The sequence below is a fragment of the Lynx canadensis genome, chromosome C2 (assembly GCF_007474595.2).
Source record: "Lynx canadensis isolate LIC74 chromosome C2, mLynCan4.pri.v2, whole genome shotgun sequence".
Taxonomy (NCBI): domain Eukaryota; kingdom Metazoa; phylum Chordata; class Mammalia; order Carnivora; family Felidae; genus Lynx; species Lynx canadensis.
This window is the reverse complement of record NC_044311.2, coordinates 133,071,066-133,091,088: the sequence shown is the minus strand read 5'-3', so window position 1 is coordinate 133,091,088 and position 20,023 is coordinate 133,071,066. Positions and strand designations below refer to the sequence as shown.

The window sequence follows — 20,023 nt, the reverse complement described above, 5'->3', positions numbered from 1 at the left end:
GTAATCACAACCTCATTATCACACCTAAAAAAAAAAAAACAACAATAGCTAGTAATTCTTTAAACATCATCAAATACAACGCTAACACTAACAACAGTTAATGTTGATATTCCCCTGTTCCCTTTTTTTTTTTTAAACAACTGATTTTCATTTTGGTGAGGAAATTACACTTCAGAGACATTAAGTTGCTTACAAAGATCGTGCGTTCAGTTAGTAACAGATTAAGGATTATATAACCCCTGCCTTAACTCCATGGCCAGTGGTCTTAATCACACATCAGCTGAGAATAATAAAATAGTAACAATAATAATAGTAATAGCAACTTCTGTTTATCAAGTGCTTATTCTGTGGAATGTACTTTATAATATGACCTCATTTAATCCTCACAGTAGCCCTGTGAATTGCTTAGTATTGATACCAAGATTATACATAAGAGGAAATTAAAGCGTGTAGTTTTAGTCACTTGCCTGAGACTTACAAAAGTGTAGGAACAAGAATTCAAAAATGTAGGTAGTCTGAATCCAAAACCTCTTAAGAGGTATTTCCAGACCTGAGTATTAATGGTCACTTCCTGTCCCATAAGTCATAAATGAACCTATTTATATATTCATCCACCTTTTAAATCTTTACAGAAGTTTTTGAAGAGTTAACACACCAAGTGCAAGAAAAAGATTCTTTGGCCTCAGAGCTCCACGTCCGCCACGTTGCCATCGAACAGCTCCTCAAGAACTATTCCAAGTTACCATGTCTGCAAGTGGGGCGAACAGGAACAAAGTCACACCTACCCATAAACAACTAAACCAGACTTAACATTTCCTTCCTTGGCCCTCATGCCCCTACCATGTACTGGTCTGCCAGGCATGATAACTTTAAAGAAGTTGAAGAAAGTTATTGGTCCCATTTTTTTATGGTCCTTAAATTTGGAAAGCTGAAGGCAGTATTTAACATCTTTGTCAAATAAAGCAGATCGTTACACTCTAGTCTTCTAGGATTAATCATTTTGGTTCATTTTGGGAATCTTCCTTCCCATTATTACTAAATGGCCCTCCCTAACTTACCACATGTGACTACTGTTACAGTGTGACTTGATTAAACATTTTAATGCAATTCACCTGTCAAAACAATAGAAAATTAAGCTCCTTAGATTAGTCTGAACTACTAAAGATAACTTTTAAGAGGGAAATGGAATTCATAATACACCTCTTATTTATTATGAGCAATATTTTAATATGAAAGTTTTATATATATAAATGCTATTTTAGGTACCTTTCCATTCTCTTTATAAATGTGTATTTGAATGCCTCTGTATATTATATTTACACTTTTCCTGTGTGAATACGTTCACTCATATTTCAGATCACTGCATTTTATTCTCTTAATATACTCTTTTTACTATTGTTTTCCAAAGATAAATGTATTTTGAAGTAGAAATCTATCTAGTTGAATTGTTTTGACTTCTAATAACTCTTAGGAAAGAGGAATTAATAACTTTTTAAAGCAAATATCCAAGAAAAAAGTACATTATTTTTTTCTAACAAAAGCAGTTCTGAGTTTGTTCAGAAAGAAAATGCTAATCTAGTTTTCATATGTCAGCTTGTCTCTATAAAAGTAAAAGCCTGTTGTATTTCATTATTACTTCCATTCTAATGACTTTGATGTGTTAGAATTTGGACAGAGTAAGTCACGCCTCACTTCCAAGTCCAGTGTAACATCTGTCAAATTGAATATGCTGCGAAATTGTTGTCCTATCTTAAAAAAAAAAACTTAAAAATTCTTCTTTGTGCTACTTCAGATATAGGTTCAAGAATCCTTAAACTGTCCAAATTCTCTTGTCAATATTACTGACCTGAAAAAAGCATTATGAGGTGTTTTTCTAAACTTTAGAACTTAAAGAGAAAGAGAAGACTGCTTGACACAGGAAAACAAAACTCTAATTCAAAAAAATAAGCCCATTTTAAAAGGATATTCTTGTAAGTTGCCTGTGATGTTTCCAAAGAATTCTGAACTAGTATGTCGTCTCAGACAGCTAGGTAAGTTTTATAACAATGTGTTATATAGTAAAAGCTATAACCAATACAGAATTAAAATGGGCTCTAAATTCTGTTTTGTGTTGGTGCTTAGAATATATTTATGAGGTAAAATCTTTGCTTGAAAGAATCTACAGAAAAGCCCATTAACTTGGCGGCTTCATGCATAAAGATATGAATGACTTCTATTTTAAATTTGGCAGCCTGCTCTGGCTTGGGTCAGTTTAGTCTGAACACAAACAGTATTTGACTAAGCAAAGAAACGCCTCAGTCTAGTAGAAAACAATTTTTTGTAATACTAACGTGTTAAATTTGCCTGAGAGTATTAATTGATATCTCAATTGATTTCATTTTGTTTTCTTTTAAGTCTGACATAACTGCTTTTCAGAGGGAGCTTTTGAAAAATACTTTGAATTTCTCTCAGTTTTTCGAGGCATCCAAAATGAATTTGAAATCCAGGGAGTGTGGGGATACATTGCCTTAGTTTTGATAAGCTTTAAACTGAACGTGTGCAATATCAAAATCTTTATAAATTTACAAGTTAAATAAAGACATTTCCTGATGATGCCAGTAAATACCTTAGTAAGTGCTTAGTTGTTAGGTCACATTTTTTTAATTTGACTTTACTCTTTTTTGGCATAATTCATCAAGAATGTTTCCAGCCAGTGTGCTTGCACACATTTGTGCTTCTATTTAGATCACTTAGGGACAGTCATAAAAGTTTGGGATGTGTTGCATTTGATATCAGTAGTAGCCTATTTCCAGAGGATGAGCCATATGGTGCAGTCCTAAATGCAACAGTGTTAATCCAAAGAAAAGTGTTTGCTTTGTTTTTGGCAAATATGTAGCTTTACTAATGAGTTTGGAACAATTGGGTGGGATTGTGCATGTACTAAGTAAGGTCTTAACTGAGGATTCTGATTTATTTCATTTAGATATTTCTACCTAAGCTCTTCAAAGGAAAGGTGCTGTAAACAATCTGCGGTGCTGGTACTCATATTAGTACTTTATTTGAATGAATACTGTAGTGAAAGAATTTTTCTTGAAGGACTTTGCACAATAGTTTATCCAACCATTTGGTAAACTTTGATTCCTTTGTTAGTTTTCTTGATTGAATGAAGATGTAGTTACTGTATATGCTAAAAGGAGGAGAAGGGACAGAGTTGAGTTCTGAGAGAATATGAAATACTACAAATATTGTTACCATCCTTGGCTATTCTTCTGTACAGTTGTTAGTACTTTTTGAGGAAGTTTAGAAGAAAATCTCATATATACCATCAGTTTCAAAAATGGCAAAAGGGAGAAGACCGCCAATCTAACATTTCCAGAGCTTATATTATTAAGGGGAGTGAAATAAAACTAATGTTTTTTTCATGTTAGATTTCATAATTTTAGACAAATTGGATGGGGTTTTAAAAATCAACTTGAAGTCCAAAGTGATTTTGACCACACGAGATTGTTCACATTAGAGATTAAAGTTTTCAAATTTGTTCAGACTTTTAATTAAGGTAAAAATCTATTTTAATTTGAGGTTATCACCCTTTGACCCTAACATTTAATATCCAAATTAGTCTTTCCTTTTTTTTTTTAAGAAAAAAAAGGTATGCACTTAGGACATCACTTAGGTGATACAGACAGCAAAATAGTGTTTCATTCCATTATGTAGTTCTTAAGTGTTGGAGCAAAGAAATGTTCTTAGTTTTTCAAATTTATGCGCAATTCACCACAAAGTGCCCATTTTTACATACACTTGAGAATTATTTTTAAAATAAGTTCATGTTGGGAAGTGATTTCAAAAATATAATCAAAATATATTTTATTGGCGTCTTGACAGGCATCTTGAGATTTCCTGGGGTTTTCATCTGACCACATTGTTTAACACTGAAAATGGTTTAAAGTGCTTTCTTTTCTTGTTTAGATATTTTTTACCTTGGCATTTACACTGTTGAGACTTGTCAGTTTTTGCTAGGATTTTTTTAATTAATTTTTGAGGATCTATTTGTGTTAATGTTTACCAGTTTTGCTTTTACTTTGTTTTGTATTAATGTTATAAAATTCAATTTAAAATGTATACGCTCTAAATTTAAGTAAGAACTATTAAAGAATAAATTATTTGTATCGCTTAGAAGGAGGTTCAGTTGGTGACCATAAAATTGTGACATAAAAGTTTTCAAATGGGACAGTGTAAAGGTCTAATAGTGTTTCTTTTTTTCTGATTTACTGACAGATATTGCTTATACTGAAGTAAGATATCTGAGTATTTTTAAGTACTTAATAAAAAGTTTAGTACTCTACAATTTTTTTAATTTAATTTTAATTTTAATTGTGTTATTAACTTCAGGTTGGTGGGAATAATTATGGAGGAAATTTGTGGTGAGAATCAGTGAGAGATAAAATCTTCAAAAGGTTATTCTTGCCATGTTAAGTTTTGTGGTGGTAGCATGGGAAAGAGGTTATTTACCAGAATAATAAGGTAATAGAGCTCCAGCACAAGGAAAGGTACCTTGGAGGAGGGCTCTAGTACTGTGGAATAACGAGGGTCTGTCCTACATCTCAGTATTTCCATTCACTTCATCCCTTCCTAATTGCCCTTATTATAGAATTTAGTCTAACACATTACGCAACTTGGTCATCTTGCTATGAACCAATCATAGCAAGTCTCTAGCATTAGATTTTTTTTTTAGCACCTAGCTTGTAACCTACTTTTCCCTATTCTTTTGGTTTAAAAAGAGTCCAGCCTACGAATGCATTTTAGTAATACTGAATTAGTACACAATTTTAAGCTTACCAAAGTAAAACAAAAAAATCATGAAGATGAGTATTCCCCACCCCCCTAAATTGTTAGTTGAACTTTCCTCAGCTGCACACACAGCAAAGGGAATTTTAGCAAATGTGTGTTTCTTTTTTCAAACTTGTGTAGAATGTTTATTTCCGTCTGCTGCCTCCAAAAGAGGCACTTTACAAAGTGTTCAGTAGTGACTTCTGTTTAAATGCTGCCATCCCTACTTTTATAGTCCGTATGTGTGTGTTAACCTTGTTTTAAAGTAGCATATACTACGATCATTGAACTTACCTCTCTTTGCTGTTAGAAATTTATTTTACAAAATTGTGCTAGGGTCTTTGGGAAAAGAAAATGAAACTACTGGCAAAAAACAAGTTGGTTTTAAGAGGGTTTCAGACATTACTGGCTATTTTTTCTTTTAAAACTGCAATAATTTATATATTTGTATTCTGCTTTGGAACTGTAACTGCATATGCTTGTCTATTTTTAATTTTACAACAATAAAATAAATATTTTGTTATCTGTTAGCTTCAGTGGATTTTTTTTTTAATACTTATTTATTTTGAGAGAGACAGAGAGTGCAAACAGGGGAGGGGCAGAGAGAGAAAGAGAGAGAGCAAATCCCAAGCAGGCTCCGTGCTGTCAGTGCAGAGCCCAATGCGGGGCTCTATCCCCCATGAATCGAACCATGAGATCATGACCTAGGCCAAAATCAAGAGTCAGGTTTAACCGACTGAGCCACCCAGTGGGTATTTTTAAGTGTACTTTCTTTTTCTTTCCTTAAATGGATGACCTATATGAAGCGTTTTGTTTTGCAGGCTTAGGGAGTCTATACTTAACAATCATCTTCTACCAATTTATCTTAATTTTTTGTGAGAATCTCTTTGAGAGTTAATATTCCCTCTGTATCAAGAGCCCAGAAACAGGAAATAAGATTCTTGTGGCTTACTGGGTGTCTGTGCAACTTTTTAAATTGGAGTGTACTTTGCATACAATAAATACACAGGTTTTAAGAGTGGTATTTGAGTTTTAGCAAAGGTACACAACTGTGTAACCATCAACCTTTGTGACCCTTTCCAGTCGTCTTAACTCCCCATTTCCCCTCCACTGTTCTGACTTCCATCACTGTAATTTGCATTTGGCTATATTAGGACTTTACATAAATGTTACACAGGATGTACTGTACTCATTTGCCTTTGGCTTTTTTCATGCAACCGGATGCTTTGAAATTTCTTCCATATTAACAAAAAGATCACTAATTTGTGCCCTCTTTTTTTTTCTTCTGACCAGTATTCTATTATTGTATGAATGTATTGTAAATTGTTTATCCATCACCTGTAATGGACATTTTAATTGTTTCCAGTATGGGAGTAATATGAATAAAGCTGTTGTGAATATTTTTAAATTGGCTTTTAAAATAATATTAAAATAGAAATTAAAGTATTCAAGGTCATTAATTGTGGTTAGCATTATTAATCCAAATATTCACAAATTACAATTTTTCCCCACAAATGATTTTTAAAGTAATGTATATGCTTTTGCGATAATTTATTTATTTTTAAATTTTTTTATTTTAATGTTTATTCTTGAAGGAGAGAGAGAGAGACAGATCGTGAGTAGGGGAGAGGCAGAGAGAGAGGGAGACACAGAATCTGAAACAGGCTCCAGGCTCTGAGCCGTCAGGACAGAGCCCGATGCATGGCTTGAATTCACAGAGTGTGAGATCATGACCCGAGCCAAAGTCAGACACCCAACTGACTGAGTCACCCAGGCGCCCCTGCTTTTGTGGTAATTTAAAACTAGGAAACAAGGACAGTTGTACAAAAAAGATCAGAGGCAGAATACAAAACAAGGGATGTTTGAGAACTGAAACATTTAACAGGTTGCTAAGAGAATAGTAATCATCCTTGAAGGTCTTTTCAATGTCTAACAGTCTAAGTCAGACCACTTTGTTTTCCAGAAGAGGCAAGTGAAGATCAATGGAGTCTGGTTTGGAGAAAATACTGGAAAGAGCACGAGACCACAAGTGAAATTGCTGTCTTGTTTTAGCTTTAACTACTTTGTGATGTTAAGGGAAATTCATCACTTAACTTTTCTAAGCCTGAATTCACCAAGCTAGAGCAAATAGTTGGTAGAATGCAAGCTTAGTGCCCCTTCCCAACCTTTGTTCCTGCCCAGTTGCCAAGCCTTCTTGGGAATTTTAAAACTAATAAAATTTGTTCTCTGTCATCTTTAAATGTCATGATAGGGCCTGGAATTCTTTGCAGGTAATTTAGAGCCTAGCAAGTAGGTGTGCATGTGTTGGACAGAACAGAGGGAGAGCAGCAATCAGAATAATATCCTTTCTATATCATTTATATATTGGATTCTGAGTATTAGTAAAAGGTTTCATTTTTGGTATCTGATCTAGATCATGTCTTAGATCATTACTATCTTAAATTACACATGACTCATAAGTTTATATCAATGGATCTCTCTCTCTCTCTCTCTCTCATTCGTGCTCCGTTTGAATTCCATTCCAGTGTTCAAATGGCACAAACCACCTTGACTTCTAGAAGCAAAAACTTAATCCCAACCTCTCTTACATCTGGGACACCCCACTCTGACTGGCAAAGCAAAGAAACTGGGTAGGAAAGGTCCATGTTGAGAGCAGCAATGTCCCTCAAGAGGACAAACATCCTACATCCAGTATCCAGTGGGGGCAACAGGTAAGCTCCTGGCATCTGGTGTTGAGTAGCCATTGCTCTGTGTAAATCTGGTCATGAATCTTGTACATTTTGTTCCTTCTGGTTTCCAAGCCTTTTGCGTGATCTCTGCCCATTGAGTAAGTTCCTTTTCAGCCTAAGTGAAGTGGTTGCTTTCTCTGGTTTGCAACTGAGAACTCAGTTACTCACTTCATGCACTGGGTCCATGTCCAATGTTCTGCTCTGAAATCTTAACAACATTCATTTCTAAAAGTGAACTGAAAGCCTTCAGGACCACAAGTTCTGCCTGCTGGGTTAGCTGAATCTGATGGGAAAATTTTGAAGAGAAAGTAAACCTTTTGGTAATGTGGGTGTCTTTTCCAATTAAACATTTTCATTGTTCGCACTTGGGGTGACTTTGGAGAACTTCTCACTGCCCTCCACTGATTACTGAAAGTGCTTACGGTTTGTATCTACCAGGATCTTGGAAGAGGTGATCTAATTGCATGCCCTCTAGAGGTAAATCAGTTACCAAAACAATGCCTAAGGCATTCATCCAGTGATTGAATACACCTCTCCTCGTATCCCACTTTTCACACCTTCATGACTATTTCAGGACTTTGATAACTCACATTCGTTCTGTCTCTATTTCTTCTCCAAAATGCTGGTTCTGAGTTTCATGGAACATAACATCACGCGGCTGCACCTCCAGTGCTTCTGAATCAATAGGTCAGGGGTGGGACCTATGAATTTTTGTCGAACAAACTCCCAGGTGATGCTGATGCTGCTGGTCTACAGAGCACTTTGCAAACCACTGCTCTAAACCATCAACTGCCCCAGAGTTTACTTCCCACAAGATGTAATACTACTACTTCCCTGCGCAGTCTTTTCTAGATTACCATTGCTCGTGTAATCAAAACGAATCCTCAGAGCTCAGCATTAAAAGCCTTCACCACTTGGCTCCTGCCTATTTTCCATTTAAATTTTGTCATCAAACTGAGACTTTTATGTGCCAGGAATTCTAACACGCCCCGTAGGCTTTGGGTCCAAAGGATACAAAAGCCAATAAGGTTTTATTGGTCAACTGAAAAGGATTACACACCAAGTTTAAGTCAATAAGGACTGAAAAGTGTCCATCGGATTTAGCAACCAAAAATTCAATAAGAAGTGTTTTAATGGACCTATGGGAGAAAAAAGTAGAGCACGATGAATTGAAGTGTGGGTAAAGCGGTAGCATAGTGGAACTGGGGTGTGATCTCTAAGAATTTTAACGATAAATGAAGGTGAAGTCAGAATGTGGTTGTGCTTTTTAAGTTGAGAAGTACTTTATCATGAGTAAATACTAAGAGGACAGATTAGTGGAAAGGCTACAGATGGAGAAGTAGCCATAATCAAGGAGTAGAGTACTGAAGAGGCAGAACAGGCTAGCATATCTAGAACAGGTTGTCTTTGAAGAAGTTTAGGATCATCTCAGGCTTTCACATCAGAGAGAAGACAAAACTGCAGATGCACGTGTTCGAGGGAGATTCATTGAAGAGTAAGTTGAAAAAGCCCCTATGTGGCCAATTCTATTTTCTCTGAGAGAAAAGAAAAAGATGATGGGGTCAGAGGCTCAGGAGAAATGGTGAAGTGCTAAATAGCTGCTTTCTCAGGCGTGAGAGAGATCCTGGCTACCGGAGGCAAGGTTGCCAGACTGTTTAGAAAAGGTGGAAACTGGGGTCTATGACTCGCCATTGATTGAATTTCTCAATTTGCATTCAGATTTTGTTGCTGTAAATACATACAGAGTAGGAATATTTTTGCAATTGTAAACTCAGCTGAAAGCACTGCTGAAAATAGAATCTGTAACTCAGATAACATTGTGACTCAAAAACAAAATTCACAAAAACCCTACCCACTAGATAAAATTCCAAACGTGGGGGGAAATGAGAAATTTGAAAAGTTACTGCAAATAGTGTGTAGCAGAAAAAATGAACTCTGTAGCTTTGACTTAAGCAATCATTTTCAAGCAATTATTTTTGTTTGAAGAGTGGATTAAGACTCTGTTGTCTAGGTCGGTTGGTGTCAAGCTTCAGCATAGAAGTGGGAAGTATCTACCCTAGATAAAAAGCAGTTTAGAAGAAGCTAGTAGGGATACAGAGTGTGGAGGAAAGCCAAGGCCTAGCTAAACACGGTTTCAGATCTGCAACTTCAAAGCCAAGAAAAGGCAACGTGAAGGAGAAGGGCTCTTCTAGGGAAAAAGAGGCAACTGAATGGAAAGCGGTAAAGGCAGAAGAGGAAGTTGTAATGAGGAAGGCATTGCTAAACTGACATTCGAGAACTTAGGTTCTGACCCTCTTCTGTCACTGCTGGGCGCCACTCTAACTCTCTTAGGCTCTGTGTTCTCATCTGTAAAGGGTGGCATTGAACTCGGTGATCTTCAGGGGAACTGCCAGCTCATATTCTAAAAGGATCATGAATTTTAAGAAGCCTGCAATGGAAAATCTCCCTAGCCCCGGCATGAACAGCAGAACTGAGCTGAAAAGAATATAAAGGAAGTGTGGTTTCATTTAAGAAGAAACTGTGAGGTGCTTTTACAGCAAGATAGTTGTATGATCATCTGTGACAGAAGAGAAAAGATAGCAGAATCAACCTGGCTCATAAACAGCTATACAGTTCTCTATGTATTGTCTGTAGAAAGAAAAAAAAGACTAAGTCTTGACACCTTATTACTGTCCCACATTTTTTTTTTTTTTTTTTATCAAGGAAAAGTATTTCTCTTAGGAGTAACAATGGGATGATTCCGTCACACAGTCAGAAGTTGGGTCATCTACAGCTCAGCCCCTAATAACTGGCTTGGACATTTCCACCTGGGCATGGAAAATGAAAATGTAAAGCAGTATGGTAATCTGTGTAGTAGAACATAATTCCATCAATACATCTCACCTTTATTCTAAGATTATATCTTTCCTATTATGGGAGTGGAAAATTGTTCTTTCTTTCATAAAGTGATAGTAATAGTAGACGGTAGGTTTTTATTTGTGTTTATTTCTTAAATTTTGAGTCCTTATTTGGTAAAAATTAAAACCACAAGCTTATGTAGATGATTAACCCTAGTAAAATCACTACCCAATAATTTTAGATAAATTATTGAAGGTTTTAGAATATTGATTGTTTGTACATCTCTTATTATCTTTGCTCTCTCCTACCTCTACCACACAAATAATTCTCCAGAGAGATACCACTAAATCTTAACCACCATCACCCCAAAGCCAACATCCTTGAAACAAATTTGCTTAGTCCTGGGTGCTCCCCACAATTAACTGGGTAAATAAGTTTCTGGCTATCTCACTGTGGGGAACTTGTTCCTTTCTGTCCTCATCAGATAGCTCTGAAACTAGAAAATCCAGCATCTGGGCCCCCTGCTAAGTTGCTGCCACACTGCCTCTCAGAAAAGCACCAGAAAAAATGTGGGGCCCTTGTGCACTGCTGAAGCCCTTCCGAAAGAAAGATCGGGGAGTTTCCCTTAACAGAAAAGAAAATGTAGGCGGAGTTGAGCTAGTGACATGTAAAACCACATTTCCTTTGCTTCTTCCATTTCTTTTCATCTTCATACCTGTGTGAACAAAGCACTAGCAAACAGAAAGTTCACATCCTGCAGGGCTACCTTGCTTTTCATCAAAGTGTGGAGGGAATTTCTGTCCCAGATTGACACAGACTGGTCTCATCTCAGAGAACAAAGTGAACCAGCATGTGAGATACATAAATATCATAGGAAACCACTAAATATGTAGTGCTAAAGGGGACTTCAAGAGTCCTTTAGCCTTTATTTGACTTGATTTTGTTTTATTTTAGGAGAGCCTTTCAAAACAAAAAGTCCTCTAAGAACATAAATTGTAACGTATGAAAGTAGAGTTACTGCTCTGCAAGAAAGACAGTGGAGATTCTTGGAACAAACTGCCTTCACATCCTTCTTAGTGACTGCCCCCCACCCCCAGGTCCCCCAAACTGTCACCTACACCAAAGCTGTAGGTCAGCTCTGAGTGATCTATAGCCCTGGGTATCTACGAAGCCCTATAAGAAACTGCTTAACTAGTCTCATCCCCTTAAGTGGCTTAAATCGCTTAAGAAACTTCCAAACATTCTACAGCTCTTAGTAGCCACAGAGGCAAGGACCAAATCCCAAATCTCCCCATTCCATTTCCAGCATTCCTGTGATATACCACCTCTATCCAGGCTTCTAGTTTTTATCTCTATCATATAAGATGTTCCATCTAATGGAATTGTAGGATATTTCTTCACACTCTGATGGACCACAGAAACAGCCAGAAGAGAAAAACACAGGGAAAAGAAAAAAACAGGGTAAGTTTTCCCTGCTAAGTTAAAGCAAGGCTTTGTTGGAACCAGGACAACTGCTAGTGAATCCAGAGAGTATCTTAGATGTCCTCACTGGGAGGGCAACCAGGATAGGCTATAAGAACAGTTCCTATCAGAACCTGAAGACAGCAAGTGCCTTCCTTACATCAAAAAGCCAGTTTCAGCAAAATTCATTCCTAGGAAATATGGAAGCTTCTAAATGTCCACTGCAATTACCTAGAAAAAAAGGAAAACATATGCCCATTGCTCCTAACTGGTTCTTCAAAACAGAGGTGCTAAAGTCCTATATTATTGTAGCTGTATGTTCAAAGGGCTATGCACAATGTGGGTGGGATTTCCTTGACAACAGAAGAAAATGACAACAGCATGTATAAAGTCCCAAATGTCCCACTCTATATATTATATTATATTATATTATATTATATTATACTATATTATATTATATATTATATTAATTCTTTTGCAGAAATTACATATTTCTGTACCACACTCTAGAACCAGTGAGAAGAAAGCTAAGGTAGGTGGACCAGCAAAACTCAGTAAGCCAAATTCCAATCCCACACCTAAGTGAATTTGATACAGATGTGTAGCCAGATACAAAGAAACTTTAGAACAAGATCTGAGACTGTTAGTTAAGTAACCCTCTTCTTAGTCATTACCACTAACTTAATGCTCATTAAAAGTAAAAGGAGGACCTATCCCATTACCCACTGCTTGGTTTCCTGTCATGCTAATGGACAGGAAGAGAATGAGAGACTGCTATAAAGAAAGAACTCATGTCTGAAAGCAGCCTGCAGCTTGGCCACATGTCTGGCTGTGCTAAATTGTTCTGAGCAGTCAACTTCACTGAAATCTCATTACTGGAGATGCCAGAAATAGCACCAGCAAAATGCCCTAAGAAAATTCAGGAAGTTTGTGTTGCCTCTTCCCCTTTCCTTCTAGACCAATTCAGCATAGGAACTACTAGGTGAGACAAATAAGCCAGCTGTCCAGAGGGTGGGGGTGCTGCTGGTGCGAGGTGTTAGAGCTGGGGGGGGGGGGGGGGGTGGAGGCAGCTGATGCAGTCTGACAGACTGCCAGAGAGATAAGGAGGGCATCCATGGGGGCATCAGGAGAGATGAAGGCCTGGCTGTGGGGTGTTAGAGCCTCAGTGGGCTGAAGAGGGCATCTGCAGGAAGAAGGGGGAAAGAGTGGCGATGAAGAGTTGGTTACATACACAGAGGTTGATCAAATGAATATATTAAGGATAATGGGAGCCTGGTTTCTCATTCCTGAAAGAGTTACAAATTGGAAAGGGAGAATACTAGCATGAACTCTGTGGGCTTGACTGGAACTGAAGATAATAGAGTGGACTCATAATTTTTAAGATAGATAAATGATAGCTAAGTAGATAGAGGAATACAGGTGCATATGTGTAAACACATTTATATGTGCTTGTCCACTGAAAGGGGCTGGGAGACTGACCCTGGACAAAAGCAATAAGCATCACCTAGAACCCAAACCTTAATTTCTACAAACCATTCTTTACTAAATCAGGCCCCTTGGGGAAATGATTGACTTTAGGACTAGGGCAGGAAAAGAACAAGATGAGTCTTTTTGTTCCCAAAAGTACAAAAGTGTTTAAAACATGATGTGGACATGTCAAAAGAACACAGAAGCCACATTAACAGGACTCCATTGGCTAAATCAGAAACAGTTTAAGTATCAAAATAATTAGTGAATCATTTGAATAAAATGGGAAAATAGGTATCCATACTGATTTTAAAAAGTGAATAAATTGAGTTTGTCATGAGAGATAGAGGAGTTACATAATCTCAAAACACCTCCCCTAAATAATTATGACTTAACAAGTGGAAAAGAATAACTTTAAGGCCCCACCTTAATCAGGTGATTAAGTGATGGAGGGTGAAGGTGGGGTGGGAAGAGGCACGGGACTGCTATTTACCATAAGAAAATGCAGTTTGATTTTTTTTTAATGATATAAATGTAAAACTGATAAAAATATTAAATTGGAAAACATTTGGTAAAAATTTTTGGCTGTTATTCTTAGGGCTTATTCACTGAAAGCTAGAAAAGAAACAACAAATTTTATGAATTAAGACTATTCTGGGGCGCCTGGGTGGCTCAGCCGGTTAAGCGTCCAACTTCGGCTCAGGTCATGATCTCGCAGTTCGTGAGTTCAAGCCCCGTGCCAGGCTCTGTGCTGACAGCTCAGAGCCTGGAGCCTGTCTCAGATTCTGTGTCTCCCTCTCTCTCTCTGACCCTCCCCCATTCATGCTCTGTCTCTCTCTGTCTCAAAAATAAATAAACGTTTAAAAAAAATTATTAAAAAAAAAAAAGACTATTCTGTGGGGTGATGAGCATTGAGGGCACGTGTTGGGATGAGCATTGGGTTTATACGTAAGTGATGAATCACTAAATTCTATTCCTGAAATCATTATTACACTATATGTTAACTTTTTTTAATTTTAAAAATTAAAAGAAAGACTATTCTGTGATAACAAAGCACTTGAAACGAAGGGGGGGGGAATCATATAATGGCTCTAAATACAAATCCTGATCCTTAGAGTTTCAAATTTAACCAATGTGAAAAAAGCAATTCAAAAAGTTAGTGAATACTATTATTCGTCATTGTAGATAATAAAATACTGACATGTATGGAGTCTTCCTAAAGAGCAAGCATTGTTCCTCTTGCTTTATACACATTGTGACATTTAACTTTCAAAATTTCTTTGTGAGGTAGGTATAATTAATTTCCCCACTCTACAGATCAGAAAACTGAGGTACCTTAATTCTAACCCTGCTATTTAATGCCTTGGTCATTAAGGAGCCTTCTAATTCTGTTATGTGCTCAATGTTTGCGTGCCTCCAGAACTCATGTATTGAAGACTTAACTCCCAATGTGACAGTATGGGAGCATGCTGTAGCTCATCTGAACCTACAAATTAGGTTCCTGTTAGGCAGTGAGGCCTTTGGGAGGTAATTAGGTTTACATGAGGTCATGATGGGATTAGTGTCCTCCTAAGAAGTAGAGAGACTAGAATGTTCTCTCCCCCAACACATATACCTCCTTCCTCCTTCAGCCCCCTCAGCCTTATGAAGCCAGTGAGAAAGCATACATTTGTAAGCCAGGAAGAGAGCCCTCCCCAAGAACCAAATCACCCAGTATCTTGATCTTGAACTCCTCAGCCTCCAGAACTGTGAGAAATAAGTTGTTTAAACCACCCAGTCTATGGTTTTTGTTACAGAGCCTGAGTTGACCAACATACCCCCACTCTGTCCAGACTTTCCCCATCCTAATCCATACACCAGCCTATCTCCCAAGTCAGCTTTCAAAGACCTTTATCCACATCACATTCATACTTAAAAAAGTGTGATGGTATGTTGCCTTAGGTTGGGTTTTAAACCCACCAGGGTATCCAAAACTCTGTACCTTTGGACCCAATTACTATTACTAACTTTACTTCTCCCTACAGTTTTCAATGAAATGTTCCCTCCAGCCAAGTCCCCAAGCACATCCTATGCAACCCCTTCTCTCTGCCTCTATACATGCTCTCTGGCTGTTTCTGGAATGTCCTTCCCCCGTTCTCTCCAGAAATTTATTTTTCCCTTTTGAGACCCACTCTAAGTGTTTAATCTTCTGAAAATATTTCTCCAAATTTCTGTGCTCCCTTAACACTAGACTTATGGATCCATTTTGGAAAGCATTTATTTAGGATCAGTTTCAGCCAAAGACTCAAAATGCCCCAAGGGCAAGGACAGTATCTCCTTGTCTTTGTGTCCTCGACCCTAGTAGAGAGACTTGTAGTAAATGCTCATTAAACTAATGTTGAGGGAATGAATTGGATCTATGAATATACTCTTTCTAAATTTTGATAGCCATTAACTTTGGCTGCAGTAGTACTTTTAACAAGTTGAGGCTTATTTTAGAGATAAACTTGCTTATCCAATTTCCTAACATTGCACATTTCCTGCACTTCTACATCGAGTTCACTGATCTACTATCAAACTGAAGGATTGCTTGTCATTACATCTGCAGTGAGTCACTTGCCTGGGGAAAAGCACATGTCACACATTTACATTTTGCCCGTAAGGTAAAGGCACTTTTTTGTTTTCAGAAAAGAGCAAGAGTCTTGCAAACTAAAACAGTAAATCCAATGCTGACTATGGTCAGTGATGAAAACCTAGTTCTGCTTCTAAAAATGTACAATTTTTGGAGGCACGTTCCTGGTCTTGAGCTGGTTATTTGGGACTATTATTACTACTGATGAGTTGCAAATTCCAAAGTCCCACTCAGATGACTTGTGCAAACAGAGCCTGGAAAAAGCTCTTGGGCCAAGATGTTTCTTTGAGGTTTGTCAACTGCTAACAACATCACTGGTGACCTTAAAACTTCCACTAAAAGAGGAGGCTCAACATTTGTATGAAAGGCCACTCAGGGGGAGGGCAGTGAGAGTGATGGCCTTTAAAGGACACATCACTTAGGAGGCACCTACGATATTCTAGATGGCCTTCCTCAATGGAAGGAGACAGAAACAGTTCTTTCAAGGTCCCTGCTGTAGCATGATTTGAAGTATAGACTGCTATATTTGAGACACACATGCACATGCACACACATACACATATATTTCCAGTTTCTGTGTTTACCAGCATGATGTAGCTCATTTGAACCTAGAAATTAGGTTCTTTTCTGGGCAGCAGTCATATAAAAGAGCATTAAACTAGACATCAGGAACTTGGAGTAAATGATCATAGCAAATAATAACAAAGCAACGAACAGCATGTGCCACAAATTGCTCTAATGATTTACACACAGTAAATGAATTAGTCCTCTTAACAAACCTAAGAGGTGGGTACTATTACTTTACAGATGGGAAATTGAGGCACAAGACTGAGTTGACCACATCATGAGGTTCTAAGTGGTAAAGCTGGGACTTGAGACTAGACATTCTGGTTAACAGGGTCTGGGCTCAGCTGCTAGCTCCAACATTTAGTAATTTCTAGTATATATGTACAAAGTGTCCTTATCTTATATCCTTTTGTGATTCTTCCCATTTGTTTGGGTTTTTAAGCATCAGCAGATCTGCCTTGCAAATAACCCTCACGCCTAAGGAGTATGAAAGGAGATAGTATACATCCAATTAGTTGTGTGATATTAATTAAATGGGCCAGATCATAGATGATCTTTTAGCTTAAATACTAGGAGACAACTAATAAAAGATGCTATTTCTTCAGCCAGCATTCACATTCCTATTCATAAACCTATCCCTAGGTCATAAAAACTCCCATTTTGTAACAGACACATACACAGGCATCTCCTACAATTCAGTGATCTATGCCTCATCACATCCTGCATTCCCTTTAATCCAACAGTGAAAAATGCTTCTCTTAAAAAACCGGAAAGTAGAACCATGTTGAAATCACTGTAGCTTTCACCCCTCTGGTGCTCCAAAGTGTCTTCTGTTTGGAAAAGCTCGGGAAGCACTATTTGGTTTGGTCATAATTCTTGCAATATTACATCACTTTCATACTAACAATCAACACAAATAAATGTTCAGAACTTAAACCAAGTGAGAGCAGTGGAGTGCGCTGAATGAGATAGGCCCCCAGGAGGTTTGCAGTGCTTGAATATCTAGCAACCTGATCTCAGCAAAAATGTCTGGTAAACTTGATTTGTCTTATCATTTCACAGCTCCACTGCCACCAAGATTAAACTTCGGGATTTCATTTCTTTACTCAGAGTGGGAACGTATTCAACTGTAGCTGCTTCTCTGCCTGCAAGTTTTATGGTGGCAGTGAACTAGAGTATATTGTGTTATTAAACCCTAACCAGGCAGTAAATTACAGAGAGAAAAACAAAAGCAAATTCTGCTGAGGAGGATGGTTTTTGTTTTTTAAGTGAACGACGGACTCTACCTTACTCTGAATGAGCAAATTGTGAAACATTTCTTAGGGATTTGTCATCATACTTCATCTTTATTTTGTCTTCAGTTTAGCAGTGGAAGCAATATTTAAAAGAAAGTTGCTACATGGGGGAAGGTCAGCTGAGAGAACACTGGTGCCCTAGCAGTTGTGACACTTACCAAGTAAACCCTGTTTCAATAACTCTTAGGACTGTGCTTTTAAATCCATGGATAAATATGCAGAGGAAGAGAATGAAACCCAAATATTTCAACATTTTCAGCTTTCCTGAAATTGCTGAGTATAGGTAGCAGTATCTTTTGCTCATGGATTTCAGATTTTTCAGGGGGAAGTGATGAGGAAAGGAGGAGACAGAGCAATGCCATAAAATAGACAAAAACCATTCTTTGCCTAAGTTGCGTAAAGACCATGGGGAGCAGAAGGGAGAATGGTAGCTCCCTGGAAGGCTGAGAGTGTTGGCCTCCCATGAAACCTATTTCTGTGAGCTTTTTCAACCCACTTCCACCCCCAAAGTTGGAGCAGAACTTGGGAGATGAAGAGCAAGGCATCTTTGCACCAAATAGGGAAGCACAAAACTCAGTAGCTCTATGCTTCCTTCAATAGTCCCTGCTTCCTTCGATAATGAACACAATCACCAAAATATCTTTATGAAACACTCGTGTGTATTACACTATAAAATCAAACAAAAAGAACCCATACGTGGTATGTTCCCCACCTATCCATGCCCCCCATTCCCATTATTCAAAACAACATTGAGGGAATAAAACTGAAGTGACAGGTTCTAAGAAGTTACTGTCCTCATTCCCACAAAACTTCCAAAGTTCCATTGTAGCAATTTTGAGAACACAGAATTGCTGTTCAAGGTCAAAACTGCCTTAAGGAACCTCCCTTTTTAACAAGTCCTCAGACTATGAAGAATTGGAGGGGCGCCTGGGTGGCGCTGTCGGTTAAGCGTCCGACTTCAGCCAGGTCACGATCTCACGCTCCGTGAGTTCGAGCCCCGCGTCAGGCTCTGGGCTGATGGCCCAGAGCCTGGAGCCTGTTTCCGATTCTGTGTCTCCCTCTCTCTCTGCCCCTCCCCCGTTCATGCTCTGTCTCTCTCTGTCCCAAAAATAAATAAACGTTGAAAAAAAAATTAAAAAAAAAAAAAAAGAATTGGAGGGATGAAACTTTATTATACCCTTTTTCTTTTAAAAAGGGTCCCATTAAAATGTTTCCCCAAATTAATATAACCATAAAAGTCTTAAGTATTATATGGTTTCTTTAGAAACAGATTCTCTTTCACCCTCTGTAGAGAGAGTTAAGGAATCTGTTTGCATCACAAATGACCATCAGCAAAAGAAATTTCATCAGAAGATAGGGGACTCTTACTGGAAATTGAAGAATTAAGAAATGTATAAAGGTCTATGAGTTTCAAAGATGATTCACCTTTAATTTTGCTGAGAAAACTAATTAGCTCTTCCTCAGGAGCGTTCTGTAAAACAGGGCTTTTTCAAGGATCTTTGAAAAAAGAAAAGGAGCAAAGAAGAAACCAGTATACGAGGGTGGTGAGGACAGAAATCATGCTCCTTAATAAAAATATTAAAGGACAGTCTTCTCACCACAACAAACAGAACCATGTGGTCAAAAGAGTTATGTGTCGGAATTGCAAACAGCTGAGTGCCTGAAAGAAACAAATAGGGTCAGTGGAAATATGCGCTTGCTCCCAAACGTTTTCAGGCCATCTCTTCAATCCTCTGCAAGGAACGTTAGGGATTCTTCTATTTTGGCTGACATACTTAGAAGAAGTCTGAGGATATTTCCAGGGAGCCCATCCACCACTTCTGGAGACACTCCTCAGGTGCACCTTTTCTGTGAAATTCGTCTCAACTCTGCAGGCAGAGGGCAGGGGCTCCTCTCCTAGGTTCACAGAGCCCTTTTACTACCACTACCATTTTGGCACACGTCATAACCACACTGTTATTTCTTTACATGTCCATGATCACCAGATGATAAGGTAAGAATGAGTACTTATGTCTATTTGTGTGTGTTAAGATCCCCTGTGCTTATTAGCAAAGCCTGACTCGATAAATGGATGTTAATTAATTGATTGCTCAGTTAAATGACAAATAACGAATGTGAAAAAGAAGGCCCAGACTTATAAATTGGCTATACAGATGACACAGCTACTTTGTGTCAAATTAAATCTTAATGGTCTTAAATTTTTTGCACACATATTCTAGCAAAGGAATTTATTATAACAAGAAAAATTC

The 20,023-nt window shown here is 37.9% G+C and overlaps 1 protein-coding gene across 6 annotated transcripts in view; it reads left to right on the top strand.

Moving 5' to 3' along the window:
* Positions 1 to 13,184, top strand: part of CC2H21orf91 (chromosome C2 C21orf91 homolog) — a 41,470-nt gene extending 28,286 nt beyond the window's left edge. For 2 of the 6 annotated variants that reach the window (XR_003971605.1, XR_003971606.1), the window contains exons 5-7: positions 633 to 2,030; positions 7,332 to 7,517; positions 9,890 to 10,497. Coding sequence is in view for 2 of the 6 variants with exons in the window: in XM_030328534.1 (XP_030184394.1) it covers positions 633 to 799 (167 nt within the window). In the remaining 4 variants the exon portion in view is untranslated. Of the gene's footprint in view, positions 1 to 632; positions 5,337 to 7,331; positions 7,518 to 9,889 lie in introns of those variants that run through there. The other 4 variants (XR_003971608.1, XR_003971607.1, XM_030328534.1 and 1 more) reach the window with 3 other exon arrangements.
* Positions 13,185 to 20,023: the final 6,839 nt, after the last annotated feature.